Raw genomic sequence first — 18,645 nt, 5'->3', positions numbered from 1 at the left:
GGGGGGGAGGCTGTGCCATGTCCCTGAGCAGCGCAGGGCTTCACCAGGCTGCAGGGTTGTGTGGAAAAGCGCGCTCAGAGCGGGGCGCTGGGCCTGCGGGGCGCTGCGTGGGGCCTCCCCGTGACAGCTCGCGTGTGGGCAGGGGGGCTCCTGCGCAGCAAAGCCTGCTCCGGAGGACCGTGACGGCTGGGGCATCAGGGCTGGCAGGGACAGCGCTGGTGTCCTCCCCGCACCAGGTGCGCTGCTCTGCAGCGGCCTCCTCGCTGTCTTTCTGTAGCRGCGTTCTGCTCGCTCCAGCTTAACGTTGGGCTGCGGGGGAGTTTCCAGAGGATGTTGCTACTAACGCTTTTCTGTTGTAATGGATGCGCTTGTTCTTGCTCCCCCTCTTTCACGCTGACCTGATGCATTTGGATGCTCGAACGCTTGTGTTCATTAGCCATCTTCTCACTTGTAGCTGCTTTCAACATTCGTTTCACAGCGCTGTGTGGCTGTCTATGGAACAAACGTTTTAGTTCATACCCCCAAAAAGTGTATGTATCTGTGCACATGTATATTTTACAAATCGGCTTAGCAGTTTTAAAATGGTGATTGCTCTGTGCAGGCTCTGGTGGTGCTGGGCATACAAAGCTTATAGAAAATGCTTATCCAATTTTTAAAATTCCCTGGCTAGTTCCAGGAAGCGGTCACTAAAGGCAGGAGAAATGCAGGCTACTTGCACATTCACTGTTTCATCCTCAATGTCAGGCTTCTCCCATCTTTGACATGGCTTGAAACAACAGAGCTATTTGTAAACACCACATCGTGAAGGCTGTTACTAGTGTTTTTCTGCCTAAAAGTTCTGCCTGGGCCTCCCTAAACAGTAACTGTTCTGTGTTTGCAGGGGCTCCGCAGTGCTTTCTTGTCAGCAATGGCAAAGCCGCAAAGCAAGGATTCTGGACTGAAAGAGAAGTTTAAGAATCTCTTGGGGCTGGGAACATCCCGGGGAAGTTCAAARTCATCAGAGGGAAAGCAGACAGAGTTTGTCATCACTGCGGAAATTCTCAAGGTGTGGGAAGCGATTGTAGTAAAGCTGGGGATGGTGTGTTTGTACCTGCGGAGGGAGGGAGGGACTACCACGGCTGGAAGGAGGACTTGCTCTTTCCTTTCTGTTTTGCATTCATTCCGTCTCTGAACTTGCTATTAATTTACCTTACTGCTCAATTCATTCCCTAGTAAAATGGATGTAACACTTAGGTGCTGTGAAGGGAAGATGCTGCATTCTGATTATTCAGTGTTTGAATAGCTCTGAGATATTTGATGGGATGGTATTGTCCTCTGTTCCATGGGGGTGCAGGGTGTTTCCTCAGAGCGTGTGTTCCTTTGCTCTGTTTTTATAGTCTGAGCTTGCTGAATGAAGTCTTTGTGGTGGCTGTTGGGGCAAGTTGGAAACAGTGTTTCTATTTTATGGAAAAGTCATGGTTTTATGAAAAAAATTTATTCCAGTAATTGGTCCAGCAAGTCTGTAAACAGAGTAGTTTGCACACAGGGAGGAAAAAACATGACAGGGAGAAAGAGACAAGAATCCCTTCCTGTCTGTGCTGGAGGAGCCCCATACTCATTCTGGAAAGCTAGAGAGCCAGATTTAAGTCCCTCCTTTGTCTGTCTCTCTCACGTGTGCTGGGCAAGTGCCACAGCCAGTGAGTTACTAGTTTTTCTGAAGAAAATGAGATTTTCTCTGAACAGAATTTCTGTCCTGGATGTGAAAAGCTGCTTGACTCCAGTTCTGTGGAAGTTCTAGGTTTGACAAATCATTTGCTGATGGGAAAAAAGTTTTTCTGAGAAATTCCTGAACAGCTCCAGTGATAAATAATAGTTAGATCATTTTGGACAAACACGTAGTTAATTTTTCAGTGACTCATGATCCCCTTTGAGAAATAGGTAAAAGCGTTTCTAATAAGATAAAGTATTAGTTTATTTCTACATTTCTTTCCAGGAACTGAGCATAGAATGTGGATTAAGTAATAGGATACGCGCAATCAGCCAAATTTGTGAAGTGGCAAAAACCAAAAAAATTGAAGAGGTAAGTTTTAAAGTGTTCAATGAATATTTGGAGGATTAGAATGGTTTTAAGCAACAGCTCTTGGCTTGTCTTAAGAGGCTCATATAGTTCAGGCTGCCTCTTAAAAGTTGTGATCCAAGAAGCTGCATTCTGTGCAGTCCAAACCTATAAAAGGATGGCCCATGTGCCAAAGAAATTGCTCTTGTCCAATATATCAGCTGTGGAGCAGAGAGGACGTAGCTGACAGGCTTCCTGAACTAAACAGAAGGAGAACGCTGTGAATATTCAGGCCTGTTCTGGATGGTTCATAGGAGATGATTTTACTCCTGTAGAGGTGGTGTTCACTAGCACCTTCCGACCTGTGAATAAGCAACTTTAAATGGGTTTTAAAATCACCTTGTACCTGGGTGAAGTTTTCTACACAAGTATTTCTGTCTCAAGCTTTAAATGAGATTGTGTTCGCACTGAAGTAAGTGCGTGAATGAAGAACTTCAGTTATGGGGGTGCGAGTTGTGGCATCGGCCAGGATTTGGTATGTCATGCATGGTTCATCTGAGACTGTGACAGCTCAGGTGGGAGTATCCCTCAGAAAAGAACTCTGAACATAAAATCTCTGGAGATCTTGTTCATTAACTTGCCATAATTAATGACTGACTGGGTAAAAATTCCAGAAGCAGCCTGGCTTTCCTACTGCTGACTGTCTCCTACATTTGTTTTCAGCATGCAGTGGAAGCAATATGGAAAGTGGTAGCTGATATGCTGCAGCCAGAACGCCCAGTTGAAGCCAGACATGCTGTTCTTCATCTGCTAAAGTCAATAATTCAAGGACAGGTGAAAAAAACAAACTGTAGAAGAAATACCACTCTTAAACTGGGTTTGCGCAGAGTACAAATGTGAAAAGTTTTGGCTTCCTCTTTTCTACAACTTTCCATGTTTCTTATTTTGGTTGTGCTGAGTAAATGGGACAAGGCAGCATTTAACTTAAGTCTTAGCGCAAGACAAACTTTTTTTTTCGGGGGGTCCGGGAATGCTTTGGGTTTAAATTCAGGTCTAGCACAGTAAATTTTGTATGATCCTTGCCCAGATGCATCAGTCCCACTCTGCAGCTCTTTTTGATGTTTCAGTATGTCAAGTGTGCAAGAAGTTCTGTGTGTAATACTTTCCCAGCCTGGCCAAGTTAAGCAAGCTATGAATTCTTAAGATTTCATAATGTGCTATTCAAACATAACAGTGTAGCGGATCAAGGTCCTCCTTCCCAGGATCCTGCAAACAGAGACAGATGCACAGGGAAAGAGTAGGCATCCATTCTGGTGGGGTTTTTTGTTTTTGTTTTTTTTTTCTTTTTTAATGCTCTCCTGGTAATATCTTTGTCGCATTTCCCATGGATTCCTTTGTGTATTGGGGGCTGTCTGTGTGATGTTGGACAAAATGCCTTGAGCCTTGAGTGCTGGTAAACAAACATTATAACTGATGGAGAAGAGCTGAGCCAGTGTCAGTAGCCAGTAGAAGTGGAGGTACTTTCAGGAGACTTTCACAACTTATAGGAAAAAGAATTTCAAGCATGAAGATTACTGTTGCAGGTGTTGATTAGGTCTAGGCCTTTATTGTTAGTGACACAGTTATTTGCCTTTTTTTAAAGGGTGAGAGATTAGGGATCCTCAGAGCACACTTTTTTAAGGTGATTAAGGACTATCCATCCAATGAAGACTTACATGAACGACTTGAAGTGTTCAAGGCTCTCACAGAGAATGGACGATACATAACCTACTTGGAAGAAGAATTGGGTGCGTATTGACTCTACCCCTCTTGATCTTAATAAGTCAGGAGACAGGCTTTCATTGATAATAGAAACGAGCAGTGACAACACTTCTGGATATAAAGCATATTGTAACAACTTTGTTTCCTTCTTTAGCTGACTTTGTACTGCAGTGGATGGATGTTGGTTTGTCTTCTGAATTCCTTCTGGTTTTAGTGAACCTGGTGAAATTCAACAGCTGCTATCTCGAAGACTATGTAGCTGACATGGTCCAGTAAGTTCTTAAACTCCTACATTCTTATTCTTGGTAAATTGCAGTGCACAGTTGCAGATCAGTATAGAGATAAGTGGAATCTTTTTCAACTGATCTGGATCTCTTGCGTTTCAGATCATACCTGACTTTTCTACAAATGTGTGATTTTTACTACTGCTGGCTGTTTTAATAACCACAGATGAAGAAACAAGATTTTGTTTTTTGTTTGTTTGCTGTTTCTGTAACAGTGAACTGACTTCCGAATGGGCAGCCAAATTTAGAGCCTGCTTAGATCTGTGATCTAAATGAAAATGGCACGGCCAGAGTGAAAAGAAGTTTAAAATTCAGGTTTTGTCATCTCTGTAAGTGAATGATGCTTATCCTGAGGCAAAAAAATCCCCTCTTGCTCTCTAAATCCAAAACTGAAAAAGCAGGAATAACAAAAAGAGAACCTTGTTTCTGGAAAGTCAGTCAGATCTGGCATAGAATTGGCCCCTCCAGTGTCATGCTTGTTTGTTTTTTCTGGAGGAGAGCTCTGAAGAGCTTTGGGCCAAGATATTCCCCAAACCTAGTCATAAGTAGAGAGATGATCACTGGAAAAAAATTTCTCAGTTCTTACAATGTTCCAATCTCTTTTAGTTTAATTGTTCATACTTTCCCTATTCTGTGTGATGAATCTGACTGCACTGGTTAGTCTCGCAAAGGATAGCTGTCTGTTATTCTATTAACATAGGTATACTGAGACATCATTTAAGTGCGAATTTAAGGTAACTGTTTATAAAAGAGGTTGTAGTATTTGATGTCCCTAGGAATATTATCAACAAAGCCATAGTAAGGGAATGATAAGAAAAATAACATGCTAATTTAGTTGTCTTATATCTTGTTTGTAATTTGCTTAAAATATTATTAAGCAAACAATTATAAATGTTCTTTCCTAACAGCAAGATATGCCTGTTGTGCATTCAGACATCATCATCTGTGGACATAGAGGTCAGTAATTTGAGTCTCTTAGTACTTTAGAGTTTTCTGAAGTTCTTTGAAACTATACCTGTTACAAACAAAATGAGATGATCGAACTCTCATCTCAGTTTGTCCCTGTTTTACGAAGGCGTTAGTGCAATGTTTTGTGAGCCATTGTGTCTCTTACGCAAATAGTAATTTAGTTCTAAAACAAATGGAACATGGCTAAATTTGATAAGGGAATCGGTTTTTAACATTGCTTTTCATGTTTTGCTTTCCATCCTACAATGATTTAAAAAACCCCATGTTTGTATCCCCTTTGACTTCTAGAAAATTTCCTGGGTATGTCAGGTTAGTGTTTCACCTGCTTTGTTCCAAGGGAAGTGTATAATCATTTTGTCTTTCACTTTCCCAAAGATTTCCTTGCAAGTCCTTGATGCAGTAGTTTGCTATAATTGTCTACCATCAGCGAACCTGCCAGTATTTATCATCACTTTGTGCCGTACCATCAATGTGAAGGAACTCTGTGAGCCATGCTGGAAGGTCAGAACTTTCTTGTAGCTTTGTTTTTTGCTGAGGTCACTGTTTCAGCCTCAGAAATAGTGTCAGATGTGTCTGTGAACATTTGCCATAGATTTGTTTGGTTTTAAGAATAAATTAATCATTGTTTCAAGTATTTAAAGGATGAGTACATTTCCATGCAGTTTACCCATACTTTTCTCTCAGCTGCTGTTGACAGGCTACTTTTTCTGTTGTGGCGTGGAAATGGCTGGGCACATTTACTTTACCATAGGCAGGCATGGTTGGCCAGCTGACTGCATATTTAAGCTAACGAGTGTTTTAACTATTAAAGTGTTCTCTTTGAATTTGCAGCTTATGCGCAACCTTTTGGGAACCCATTTGGGACACAGTGCTATCTACAACATGTGCAGGATCATGGAAGACAGGTAAGGAAGCAGTATCTAATAAAACCCAAGGAACTCAGTACAGGTCCTGTCGAAATAGATAGTCACTGACTTCAGAAGAGCAGGCTGAAAGTTCTGGTGCTTAGGAGGGAATTCTCTCCCTAGGTATGCTGCTGAACTGCTCCTTTTTTGAGCTTTTCTGTATTTAATTTTCCTTCCTTTAAAAATAAAGTCATACTAAGTGGTTTTGTACTTTTAATGTTCGTAAATTGCTCTGCAATGCCATGATATATAACAGCTGGCAATTCTTGTTGTGACAGTGCATATTTCTATTGAGTCTTTTGTGCTAAAATATCCTTAGTGTAATCTAAGACTTTCTTTCCATCTACTCTTAGAGCTTACATGGCAGATGCAGCACTGCTGAGAGGAGCTGTGTTCTTTGTTGGGATGGCCCTCTGGGGTGCTCATCGACTCAATTCACTCAAGAATTCCCCAACATCAGTGCTGCCTTCATTTCTCAAGGTAGGATTGGATGTTGGAGGATCTTGATCAGGTATAGATTTGGACCTGTACAAATCTATAGCAAAAAGGTGGCCCCCTACACCAAAGAGATCTTCGTCTGCCTGAAAGACAAAAGACAGCAGTTGGATATGCTGGGTGAAGCATAGGGAAAAACAATGAAACAACTGAAGGTTTAAGTTTAGAACTAAGGCTTCCTTGTGGAATATCTTTATTGGCCAAATAGTAAAATCTCCTTTTTTTTTTCTCTCTCTCTCTCTAAATAAAATATCTGTATTGTGGATGCATTAGCTTTAAAAAATAATTGAGAGAAAACCTCTGTTTCTAGTGTGTAGTACACAAATGTGAGGGAAAGAATCTGACTCTGAAAGAACAGAGCTGACTTTTATTAAGAAAACAAATTTGTTAATTAAATCCAGTTTTAAATGGAGACTTTAGAGACTTAAGATTTCAGAGGTTGTTTTCACATGCATATGTTTAAGGGAAACTGCAGTTATGTAGAGGAGAGTTTCAGTATCTGACCAGAAAGAAATTATTGCCAGTAGTTGTACTATAATTTTATGTTCTCTTCCAGGTTACTTGGTAAGTGCTTAGCACTGCAGTTACTTAGAAGAGAGTTTCAGTGTCTGAGCAGAAAGAAGGTATTGCCAGAAGTTGTACTATAGTTTTATGCCCTCATCCAGGATACTTGTTATTTGCTTAGTGTGATGTTAGCAGAGGGATCCTGATCTTTACAACCTCTCTTTAGGGAAAGACAAGGCTGAGCTTGATCTGTAAGTAATGAAGCAGAAGTTGATTACAGCAACAACAGAAAGAAGACTTAATTCCTTCTATGCCCGTCCTACCATGCCTTTCATCTCTGGGTTATAATATCTGGGAAAGAAAGATAATAATAAGTTTCACCTGTGATTTGATTTTTAAGGTTTGATCTGCATAGAATTCTGTAGCTAGTGTAGTCTTGTGTTTTCAGGAACAGCCTCAGGGCTCTCTTAAGATTTTCTCATCCAAGTGCATCAAGCAGGAAATACTAGCTTTAACCCCACGTGCCTGCCCTTTAAAAGGGGACTATATTTGACATCTGATCTACAGCTGCTTGCAGCAGTGCGTAACTGCACTTTGTAAAATGGTTCTTTGCTTTGGTCTTTGTGTATAGACTTGGATCTCCCGCTAACTTCCTAATAAATAAGATAAGTTTCATTTGAATTCAAGAGGGTTTCTGACGACTGCTTTCCRATTGTTAATTGACTGAAGCACCTTGTGTTCCAGGCTATGACATGTCCCAATGCAGTTGTATCTTATGAGATAGTTCTGTCCATAACACGTCTAATAAAGAAGTATGGGAAGGAGCTGCAAGCTGTAACATGGGATATCCTTTTGGACATCATGGAGCGATTACTCCAACAGCTACAGGTGAGTGTTGAGCCTATCTTGATGTTCTTTCAGTCAAAAGACCTTGTTGTAAATGTTTCTGTCTCCGTTTCAGAGTCTAGAGAGCCAAGAACTTAAGTCCATTGTACATGATCTTTTGACTACAGTAGAAGAACTCTGTGACCAGAATGAATTTCATGGCTCAGAAGAGAGATTTTTTGAGCTGGTGGAAAGATGTGCTGATCAGAGGCCGGTAAGACTTTCCTTATTATCTTTGTCCTTTATTGCCAGTTGCAGCTGTTTTGTTACCTAGTACAATTTAAAGTTGGGAGTCCTAAAATAGCAGGTATTTAGAAAACCAAAGCAAAGATTTACCATCTTATGAGCCTTGGCTTCAGAGGGAGGGGAAAGAAATGGCTATATTGTATTTGCTTATACACTAAAAACATTTCTTAATCTTTCCATAAAAGGAATCTTCTGTATTAAACTTGATAACATACAGAGCTCAGTCCATTCATCCTGCCAAAGATGGCTGGATTCACAACCTGCAGATGTTAATGGAGAGATTCTTCAGGTAAGAAATCATAACTTTGTGAACACAAGGCCCTTTCAAATGTTTCTTACCACCTTTCCATGTTAAATCATTTTATTTTCTGAAGTTCTAATTTTATTAATGACTGTTAAGAAGTATGGTAGTTCTAGGGCACAGTATATGAAAGGATTTTGTTTAAGAGAAGAAAAATTTCCACAGAATTATTTATCCTTCCTTTTTTTCTTTATTTCCATTGGATGGTACTGTTCTAGTTAACTTAGGCTGTTACATACTCCATTGTACATCTTGCACTTCTGACACCAAACAAGACTTTCCTATTAAGCATCAGGACTGCACCTGGTTACACAATATTAAAATWATATCTGTTTTTTAATTGTCACTCCTAAAAATTATTCTTGTGCTACAACATACAATATCAACATACATCAGTAAAAGACTTTGTCTCATCTGTGAAATGTTGCTGAAGAGCAATTCTTCCTCTGTGCTGTATGCTTGATTTTAAGTTTGCTGACCAGAACAGTTCTTCTGCTGACATGTGCTTCCTGGTTTGGAGTGGAAGTGGAAGAACTGCAGTTACAGGTTTTTAGTAGTAGTAAAAGTTTTATTGGGGTTCGAGTTTTCAATTTTTCTTGAATCTGATTTCATATGTAGGGCCAATAACTGAAGACTCAGCTGCTTTCTAATGATTGCTGTTCTATCTCAAAAGAAGTTTCTTAGTTTACTTAAATTTTCCTTTCCTCTTCTTCTCCCCCCCAGTAACAGCAACTTTATTTTATTCATCTTGAATTTGCTTTTCCCATTTTAGGAATGAAAGTCGTAGTGCTGTTCGTATTAAGGTTCTGGATGTTTTGTCCTTTGTCCTGAGTATTAACAGACAGTTCTATGAGGTGTGTATTGATCTGTTTCTGATGATTACATGTGAGATCTTAAGTGTGTAGGAAAGGCTTTGGTGGAGCTTGTTTTATAGTGTGCTTCAAGTCTTCTCTGGCGCACTTGAAGAATGCACCAAACTGTGCTTTAAATGTTGCATACAACAAAGTTACTATGGGATTTTTGTAGAATGGTTTGCCTTTTAGTTGTCCTTAGTTGGTAAAGGTGCGTGGTACCTGTAGTGGGAGGTCCTGTAAAATGCTTTGATGACATGCCTTGCTGTGTATTCCCTTCCCTGGTTTAAGATCATTAATTCCATATACATTTTTTGTTTTAGAAGAATAGAAAGTTGGGGTGAGGTGCAAAGTTTCTTTAAAAGCTTTGTTTGTAAAAATATGAGGTCAGAGCACAGTCTGAAATGAGCAGCTTGACTTGTCTTGGTGCTTCCAGTTTAACTGCAATCCAAGATGGAAGCTGCCTGAGAGAGGAGTTGCTCATGAGCTCTGGGGGGTGTCTTCAGCTCCTTGGACTGTACCCAGCATGTGCCAGATGACGGGAGATGGCAGAGGTGCTTCTTGGTTCCTTGAAGACTTCTGAAAACATGTTGCAGTCTCATGTTTTCTGCCTCTCTCAAGAAAAAAAAGGCTTAGAAATGCCTTGCGAACAGTCTATCCGAGCCTGGTCTTTAAAGTCTGTAGGATAGATGAAAACCAAAACATTAAATCCAAGTTCAATAGGAGTCATAAATATTTGGAGGCATGACATACAAAAATGCTTAACTAGATTGAAGAGGAAAGATCAAGGAATCAGTTAGCTGGGGAACAGAATATCAGTGTTCTTTCATTTGTAACTATTTGTCTCTTTTTACATGCTCATTGAACAACTGACAGCAAAATGTCGAGGCTTATTAAAGTCTGTCCTCTTGCAGGAAGAGCTGATTAACTTGGTTGTGATCTCTCAGCTGGCCCACATTCCAGAGGATAAAGACCATCAAGTCCGAAAACTGGCCACTCAGCTACTTGTAGACCTAGCTGAAGGCTGCAACACGCATCACTTCAACAGCTTGCTTGATATCATAGAAAAGGTGAGGCCCAGTTTGGTCAACTGTTAATCACTGCAGCTTTTGTCAGATCTTCTTACTGTGACTGAGGAGACTAACCCGTGAATGTTATCACTTGCTTGGTTCAGCAGGATATTGTAAGATTACTGGGCTTTTTCAGGATGCAGGCCTGGCATACAGAGTGGGAGGGAAGCTTAGAAACCCTATCAGTGCACATCCAAGCTACCTGGCAGTGCTTGCAGGATTTCCAGCAAGGATGGCTCGTGATTCTCTGACCTCCTAGGATGGAATTAAAAAAAAAGCTGGGTTGCAAATTTAAAATATGTGTTGCCTTTCTTTTTAAAAGGTGGCTGCACATTCTCTCTCATCTCCCTCAGAACTGGAAGAGAGGGACTTGCTATCATATTCAGCTTCTTTAGAGGATGTCAAGACAGCAGTTCTTGGACTCCTGATAATTCTTCAGGTAAATGCTGCAGATCATTAAACATGTCTTCTTCAGAATAGTCTTCTGCTGGACTCGACTTTTTAGATAACCATTTTCTCACTAGAAAATGTTCTGCCTTCCAATTTGTCCATGTCTTAATATTTAACTCTTGTTTTGGTGACTTCATTTCCTTTTGGGTACTGTATGTTTGTTTGCTAAATGTTTTATTTTCTTAATTTCCAATGTGCAATGAATATGAGCACCTTTTTGTGTTAGTGTGGAGGACAGATGTGTTCATAAGCTGTAGGAGAAAGGGAGTGGTTCATAGTCTGTAATAAAATCTATTATGTTTGGGTAAACATGTCCTGAGGTATGGTTAAGCACTTGCGAAGTTAGTTGTTCTGACCATTGCCCTTCTGAAGCCAAGCGGTGTTGCTCTGGAGTCTCTGCAGAGATTCTGTCTAGGTGCATCAGTTCATCTTGCTTCCAGGAGCTCCTCTCAGCTGGGTGTGCTTGAATTCTCGGTATAGATATGCACTTCTGAATAAGGTTTCAGTCTGCCTTTTGACTGTGTTTCTGTTCCTCTGTAGACAAAACTCTACAGCTTGCCTGCCAGCCATGCAATGCGGGTGTATGAGATGCTGATTCATCATGTCCAACGCCATTATATATATGCATACAGCCTTGCTGTTGCTAGCAGCATCAGATTGCAGGTATGAGCAGTAGCCCGTGCTTTCAGGTGGAGAGCTTCATGCTGTCTTGGGGATTCTTGGGTAGCAGATGGGGACTGTGTTCTCTAGATCCATGTTTGCAGCTACATGAACGTGAACTGTATCAGAAGTAGAGTTAAATGCATCTTGGCTAATAGGAGTGTGCATGTGTACCATAACACCAGAAGTGATGACTTCAAGTGATCACTATAGAACTAGTCACAGCATCTTAAAAAAACAAAACAAAACAAAAAAAACCCCTTTGTCTGTACCTGCCAGAGTATTGGAGGTGGGAAAGTGTTCCACTGGCTTGAGTTTTGAGTTATTCCTCTGTCTTCTCTATTGCAGGTGTTTGATTTCCTGCTCATGCTTCGAGCTGACTCTCTCCACCGTCTTGGCCTTTCCAACAAGGATGGAGCAGTGAGATTCAGCCCTTATTGTCTATGTGATTTTGTGTAGGTTTTTCATTGTATTTAGCAAATACTGTTTTCAAAAATATTTGGCATTCTTGCAAGAGTTTAATAGTCCATCAGTAGCAATTTCCAATTTTTCTAAGTCTTCCAAATCCTGATGAATCTGCTACTAGACATATCTGTAGTTACAGCCTAGGAGGTTTGCGACAAATCATTCATTGGTGAATTGCTCTTACAAACCATTTGTCTGCGGAGCTCTTGATCTCAGACATGGAATTTTTGTTCCTGCTTCACAAAGCTTCACAAAAATGTTTGCAATTTCCAACCTGAAACCAGTTTTCACATTAAAGTTTAATTCAATGATTTGTACAAATCTGGCTACTTTTGATTTTATAGCCTGGTCTGATGTTTTTTTGTGTAACAAACCCCGATGATACCTCTTTTGGTAGAAACCTGAAAAATAAATTCGGTAGGGGCCTGGATAGAAAAAGCTTTGTCCTGACCAAACCAGCACCACCTTGCTCTCCCTCTTTTTGTCTACTTGGCAATCTTGTGGGTGTTTTTAATTGAAAATGCTGTTTATGTTGTTGTTTGGTTGTCAAACTCGCTACCAAATAGAGTTGCATTGTAGGTCACATGAATAGGCTATTCTGATCTTGATTTTTCTTTTTTTCTGCCTTTCCGTGTTGTAGAGAAGCAGAGAAGAGGGCTTCTGAGAAAAAGCCTACTGGTACACTCTCTCCACCTTCAGGAAGTCCCAGTGTGCCTTCCCAGAATGCTACCATTCGTATAGGGCATTTGCCATACTCAATGGTCTTTGGTGTCCTTCTGCAATGTTTGAAGCAAGTATGTCCACTCTTAATGAGTGTTGTCATCTTCACGTGAAATATGTCAATTTAAAATGATGGAAAACTCAGTTCTTTAAGAATTGGGAATTTAAGTGTTATCTTAGCTTTTTGAGCTGGCTACTTTACTTGTATCTTTAAATCTATTCACCATAGATCCTTAAAAAAAACAAAAAAGGCTTTCAGATATTCCAATTTTGGAAAATATTTCAAGATATTTTAAGAAACCTTGGTGACTAAGTGATCATTTCCTGGTTGATGTTCTATAGAGATTTACTCCATTTTAAAAGGATGGAATGAGGCAAATGTGACATGTTACATACTTTTAAAATTTTTAGTGGTAAATACTATTTTGACTAGAGAATGCCATCCCAGAGTATCTAAATAGCATGTSAAAAGGAAGACTTAATTCCTCCTGCATAGGCAGAACCTATGTGTAGTTGTGGAACTTTCCAACCACCAGTGGGAGCACCAGTTCAACTCTTCAGAAACTAAGCAAGGCTTTCATTACACTCTACTTCAGAACAGACAAGGGCAAAAATGTATTTGCCCAGCATAGATCAAAAAAGTCATCCTATTTCTGAAAGGGCAGTTGAAACTAAAAGAAACCCTTCTCCTGCAAATTTATGAAGTATAATGAGAACTGATACTTTTTTTTTTTTTTTTTTTTAGTCATTAATGAACTGTAAATGTCAGTTGCTCATTAATATTGGTTTTGGACACTGTCATATTCTGAGGGAGAGTCTTGCTCTGGAAGTTAATTTGTGCTAGTGGTTAGGATTGTTGAATTCTGGCTCTGTCTGACTGAGCTCAGTCAGATCTGAATAGCAGTTGTCTTTCAGTTTGTAGTGCCAGTATTGCACCTAGAGCTGGATAAAACATAGTTCTTTTTATGTAGCTACTGTGGCAAGACATACATCTGCTCTAGAAAATGGCATATTGTCTGAAGTTTGAGTGGTCTTACTTTCAAACTGAACAGAAATCATATGAAAATATTCCACCTTAAAGCTCCTTAATGTTTTCTTTCTTTCTTTCCAGGAGACAGACTGGAAGGTGTTGAAGTTGGTCCTCAACAAGTTACCAGAATCCCTCCGCTATAAAGTGCTGTTCTTAACCTCTCCTTGTAACATAGACCTCCTGGCCTCTGCACTGAGCTACATGGTAATACCATGTGCCCCACTGATGCATAATCACCAGATCCTTAGTTTGCTTAACAGTTTTTTGTTTCAATCTAATGTTTTGAAGATTAGCGTGTTTGTCAGTCCTCACTCACCTTCTCTTTTTGTGAGGGTAATTTTAGATGTTTAATTACAGAGAGAGGGAGAGAGAATATGTATACACATGTACGTATATAGTATATATTTGTGTGTGTGTGTAACTATACATGTACAATTTATATAAGTGTGTGTTTTATATATATATATAGTGTGTGTATATATCTATGTACTCACACACATGGGTGTGAGAGCAAGCAATCTTGTTCTGCACTCACAAGCCTCTCTTCATAGCAGACTTTCTCCAGCTTCTTTGCTCTGTAAAGCTGTGTACTCTTTCATGTCCAAAGAGATCCAAAACCAGGTTTCATGGACGGCTATGTGGCTTTAGATTCCCTTTGGAGATTAGCATGTGTTTGCATTTGTCTCTGTGTGCATTTTTGAAGGCTGTTGAGGTACCATCTCTAGGTTGTCTTTATGTTTACATGATGCTGTCAGAGTTAAGTGGAGCCCCGGAGAACTTTTGTCCGAAACTGGTTAAGGGAATTACTTTTAATGTTTTTGCTAAAACTGTGCTTCTAAGAAGTCTGGCTTGTAGAACACCGTCTGTAAATAGTAAAATTGTAAAATGTTTTAAAATGGAGCTATAGGCACTGCCTTTCAGCTGCATTTTAGAGGGTATTTTTAGCATGATGTATTCTAACTTAATGTGTGATTTATCAGCTCACAGACAAAAAGACTACTGACAGGCTCCATGGTACCCCAGAAGGCTTCTCTCGCACTGATTTGCATCTGGCTGTAGTTCCAGTACTGACAGCGTTAATATCTTATCATAATTATCTGGACAAAGCTAAACAGGTACCGGGGAAAGTAACAGGCTGTGGGGGAACAGGGTCTGAGCCTGTATAGTAGAGAATTTTCTCATACTGGACAACTAGGATTCTAAAATGCAAGGTAGCACTTTCTTCTTCTATTACAAAAAGTTGCATCTACTGTTTTGGGGGTGGAAGGGGGTGGCAAAATACTTTGCTAACTTTGTGCAGCCCTAACTGGCTAGTTGGTTTCACTGTTCTCCATCCACACCTGTGTCTCCCTCATAGGTTCCTGAGTGACTCTACCCTCTGCTGAAAGACCTTGATAAATATAAAAATAAACATAATAAAAATAGAACAGAAAGACACAAAAGGTTCTTAAAGAGGAGTTTGATACATCTCTGGTTTGATCAGAAACTTAAGTAATGATTTCTAAAACTTCTACCTGGTCAAAGGTTAAACTCTTAGGGTTTTGGCTTAGGATACAGGGATATCTGCAACATTATTTAGGGTTCCAGTGTCTGTGTGAGTGCATTTTGGGTAAAAGTGTGTGTATCACACAGGCTTGTGRTAGTGATACCTTGCAAGGCATTCTGAAATGCTAACTGAAGTCAGGGGATAGTATATCACAGGTTGTTTCTTTCACTGTGTCATGATTATTATTATTATTWTTWTTTTTTAACTCTTCTAGCGTGAAATAGTGTATTGCCTGGAACATGGTCTTATTTACCGCTGCGCAAACCAGTGCGTTGTGGCACTCTCTGTCTGTAGCGTCGAGATGCCTGATATCATTATAAAGGCACTTCCTGTCTTAATAGTTAAATTAACGCACATTTCTGCTACTGCCAATATGGCAATCCCTCTCTTGGAATTTCTTTCAAGTAAGTTACAATGTTCTACATTTGATCTTCTGTAGTTGTAAATGTGTTTTTAGACTGAATATGGTTATTTTTATTGTGTTAGTCAAATGCAATGCGTTTTAATGGTTTCTTGCTCTTTGGTATTGCTCTTGCACAATCATGAAGATATAAATGTTTGATCATCTTGTTTGCTACTGTTTTTCTACTAAAGGCAGTTGCACACACTGGAAAAAAAGGCATGCTTTGTGTAGTGCAGTCATACAGTTATGGGATATAAGCAGCAAGGCAGGAAGAACAGCTTCATATAACTTAAATAGTGTGATCGTGGAATTACAGCATGATGTTAACTTCCATGTCAGCCGATGATTTAGAAGAAACAAAACAATTCAGACTAAACTGAGTTGTGGTAGTGAATAGCTTATGTTCAGACTTCATCTGTTTCTTTTTTTGTGTGTATGTGTTTGTTTTTTTCTTCTTGAATGGTTCCAGCTCTAGCGAGGCTGCCTCACCTTTACAGGAACTTTGCAGCAGAGCAGTATGCTAGCGTGTTTGCCATCTCCCTACCATACACAAACCCTTCCAAGTAAGTTCATAGCTAATATACTTAATTTTGTTCTCTTCTTCCTCAACTGTAAAATGAAGTGAATGAGACATGCTTTCCTTTGTAGTGCTTGAGTCAAGGTTATTTCTGGGATGTTGCTTATCCTGGTATTGTCAGACTTTTGCTAAAGGAGGGCCACGCTCACCTTGGACAAAATATCTGTTTAAACTGAACTCTGAGGTTTTTTTTTCTTTAAGCTTATGTAAACTAACAGTGTATTTCCCTAGTAGAAAAATCACTCTGTTCAATTCTGGAATAGGAAGTCTTCATATTACAGCATTAAACTCTGTGGAGATCTTTCTGCTGTTTTAGGTTTAACCAGTACATTGTTTGCCTCGCCCATCATGTGATAGCTATGTGGTTCATTCGGTGTCGACTTCCCTTCCGAAAGGACTTTGTCCCTTATATTACAAAGGTAATGGATACTACTGAATCTAACAACACATAATAAAAATGACAACTTAAAAACTGGTTTGAGCAGTATAAAGGTTCTGTCTGAAGCCAGAAAGATTCTTCTTTTCTTGTCAACATCTTTTTCAAAACTAAATGTGAGTTCTTGGGCATTGGCCCATGATTGTAGTTTTTCAGCTGTGAATCCTAATCTTTCAAACCATTATCTGTTTGTCTGAATTGGCAGGGTTTGCGCTCAAATGTCCTCCTCTCCTTTGATGATACGCCAGAGAAGGACAGTTTCAGGGCTCGTAGTACAAGCCTGAATGAGAGGCCAAAAAGGTAAATTGAATTCGGATCCAGTAGGGTCATGTGTTCCCTGTTTTAGTGCTCACACCCTTCCCTGTGTTTTTCTGAAGGCTGGGTTTAGTTATCCAAAATCTGACAGTGCATTTAAGCAAGCAAAGTAAACCTCTTTAGGTCAAGGGATTGGTAAAAGACACACCTAGGCTGGCAAGAAACTGGAATCAAACTAAGCTGACAGTCTGATAGTACATACGAGGATATCCCTGGCTCTTATATAAGATTTACGGTAAGGTGTGGGGTTTATTTTTTCTGTTCATTTATTTTTGAAATAAGTTCTTTCAGATTGATGTGTGTCAGTATGGTACTACCTGAAGTAAGAGAGAAGGGAATGACTACATTCATACTGATAGTGTTAACTCCTTTTAATAATTCACCTGTAATGACTATTTAAATGATTGCCAGAGAGATCGTTATAATTAGCAACATGTATACATTGAGTGAGCCAATGCTGTGTTTTTCCATAGTATTGTCTGTCAAGTCAATGTACAGAAGGGATGGGGTGGGAATATCTGTATATCTGATCCTGTTTGGAATTTTGAAACCAGTATGTCAAAGCCCTGATGTCTTCAGAAGTAAGAATGTACTTTGCCAGCAGTATTTCAAAATACCATTTGCAGAGATGGGAGAATACTGCTTGGAAAGCATACAGGGGATCTCCAATGTCCTTTTACCTGCAGGGCTTACCTAAATTGGTTAACTTAACTTGCTTCAGTGTTTATGTGCAGTAAGCATACAGTGGTATTTGAACCCTGGGGAAAGTGCCTCTACTTTAACTGCAAGGCTCAATGAGTATCTTGCAATGAAGAAACACCATCCTTGCCCTTGTGCTATAGCTGTAAACCCTGTTTTGTGTTTTCATCTATCCCATCCCCTCTGCTTTCATTCAGAAATTTGGAGGAGATGCCTTTTGCCACTTGTCTCTCAAGTTAGAATTTCAACTGATCTTTTTTTCAAAACCTATTTAATTCAACCAGGTTGGAATACTACTGTATCTAAAGGCTTTGCTTTTGCTAACACTGTTGGATCACTTTCCACAGAATTCTGTGTTAAGGACTGTAAGCTGTGCTCAGACAGCAGCTGAAGTGCCAGAGCAGCAGCGATGCCACTGCCTTTAAGTCTGTCTGAGTTTGGATTGTGCTGAAGTGAGAGAGGAAACAGCTTCTAGCAGATATCTGTTTCTTTGCTTGAGAAACTGTTATTTGGTTTTCACCCTCTAAGTTCAAAAAAGCATTTATGTGCTTTAGGTAAGGTGCTGGGTGTTGCAAGAGATCAAGATCAATCCCAAGGTTTCTGAATGGCATGGTGTTGGTGGAGATGATTATCTCAGAGTATAARCCGGTGCTCTCTGTGGTCACGTTTCCAGCTGTGACCAAAATATAATCTGTCAGAGATCACTGGGAGGAGAAGAGAAGAGGAAATAAATTCCGATCCCTGCAAGTGACTATCTGAACTGTGTAATCCTACACTGAAGGAGGACTGCCAATAAGTCACGTTTAGAAAGAGCCAGACGGGTTAAATAAGTATTTGCATTTCTTATACACTGATGGGAGCTGATGGGCCAACTGTTGTGTCCAAATTAGTACTCAGCCAGGCAGGAATCTCACTGTGACTAATTAAAGTGCCTCTTAGATGTTAATTGCTGTCTCCCGAATGTGGCTGGCACCTGACAGTGTGAAAGCTTATCTTCATTTCTGTTCCAGTTGAAAGCCAAATGGGTTTCCTCAAGGC

General features: G+C 39.9%; 1 protein-coding gene across 4 annotated transcripts in view; it reads left to right on the top strand.

The window, feature by feature from the left end:
- The first annotated feature begins 869 nt into the window (after nucleotides 1-869).
- Nucleotides 870-18,645, top strand: part of TSC2 (TSC complex subunit 2) — a 35,749-nt gene continuing 17,973 nt past the window's right edge. For 3 of the 4 annotated variants that reach the window (XM_026085635.1, XM_026085625.1, XM_026085614.1), the window contains exons 1-24: nucleotides 870-1,045; nucleotides 1,973-2,059; nucleotides 2,759-2,869; nucleotides 3,678-3,822; nucleotides 3,951-4,068; nucleotides 4,989-5,037; nucleotides 5,425-5,550; nucleotides 5,881-5,954; nucleotides 6,308-6,434; nucleotides 7,698-7,841; nucleotides 7,915-8,052; nucleotides 8,270-8,373; nucleotides 9,158-9,239; nucleotides 10,151-10,306; nucleotides 10,629-10,745; nucleotides 11,297-11,419; nucleotides 11,765-11,871; nucleotides 12,522-12,675; nucleotides 13,713-13,835; nucleotides 14,612-14,746; nucleotides 15,392-15,581; nucleotides 16,050-16,143; nucleotides 16,474-16,576; nucleotides 16,799-16,893. In XM_026085635.1, coding sequence (XP_025941420.1) covers nucleotides 908-1,045; nucleotides 1,973-2,059; nucleotides 2,759-2,869; nucleotides 3,678-3,822; nucleotides 3,951-4,068; nucleotides 4,989-5,037; nucleotides 5,425-5,550; nucleotides 5,881-5,954; nucleotides 6,308-6,434; nucleotides 7,698-7,841; nucleotides 7,915-8,052; nucleotides 8,270-8,373; nucleotides 9,158-9,239; nucleotides 10,151-10,306; nucleotides 10,629-10,745; nucleotides 11,297-11,419; nucleotides 11,765-11,871; nucleotides 12,522-12,675; nucleotides 13,713-13,835; nucleotides 14,612-14,746; nucleotides 15,392-15,581; nucleotides 16,050-16,143; nucleotides 16,474-16,576; nucleotides 16,799-16,893 — 2,840 coding nt within the window. In that variant the 5' untranslated portion in view covers nucleotides 870-907. Of the gene's footprint in view, nucleotides 1,046-1,972; nucleotides 2,060-2,758; nucleotides 2,870-3,677; nucleotides 3,823-3,950; nucleotides 4,069-4,988; nucleotides 5,038-5,424; nucleotides 5,551-5,880; nucleotides 5,955-6,307; nucleotides 6,435-7,005; nucleotides 7,014-7,697; nucleotides 7,842-7,914; nucleotides 8,053-8,269; nucleotides 8,374-9,157; nucleotides 9,240-10,150; nucleotides 10,307-10,628; nucleotides 10,746-11,296; nucleotides 11,420-11,764; nucleotides 11,872-12,521; nucleotides 12,676-13,712; nucleotides 13,836-14,611; nucleotides 14,747-15,391; nucleotides 15,582-16,049; nucleotides 16,144-16,473; nucleotides 16,577-16,798; nucleotides 16,894-18,645 lie in introns of those variants that run through there. The other variant, XM_026085643.1, reaches the window with a different exon arrangement.

This window comes from Apteryx rowi, unplaced genomic scaffold (genome assembly GCF_003343035.1).
Source record: "Apteryx rowi isolate R43461 unplaced genomic scaffold, aptRow1 scaffold_119, whole genome shotgun sequence".
Classification (NCBI taxonomy): domain Eukaryota; kingdom Metazoa; phylum Chordata; class Aves; order Apterygiformes; family Apterygidae; genus Apteryx; species Apteryx rowi.
Note: the sequence above shows the minus strand (reverse complement) of the source record. Positions and strands in the feature narration are given on the sequence as shown.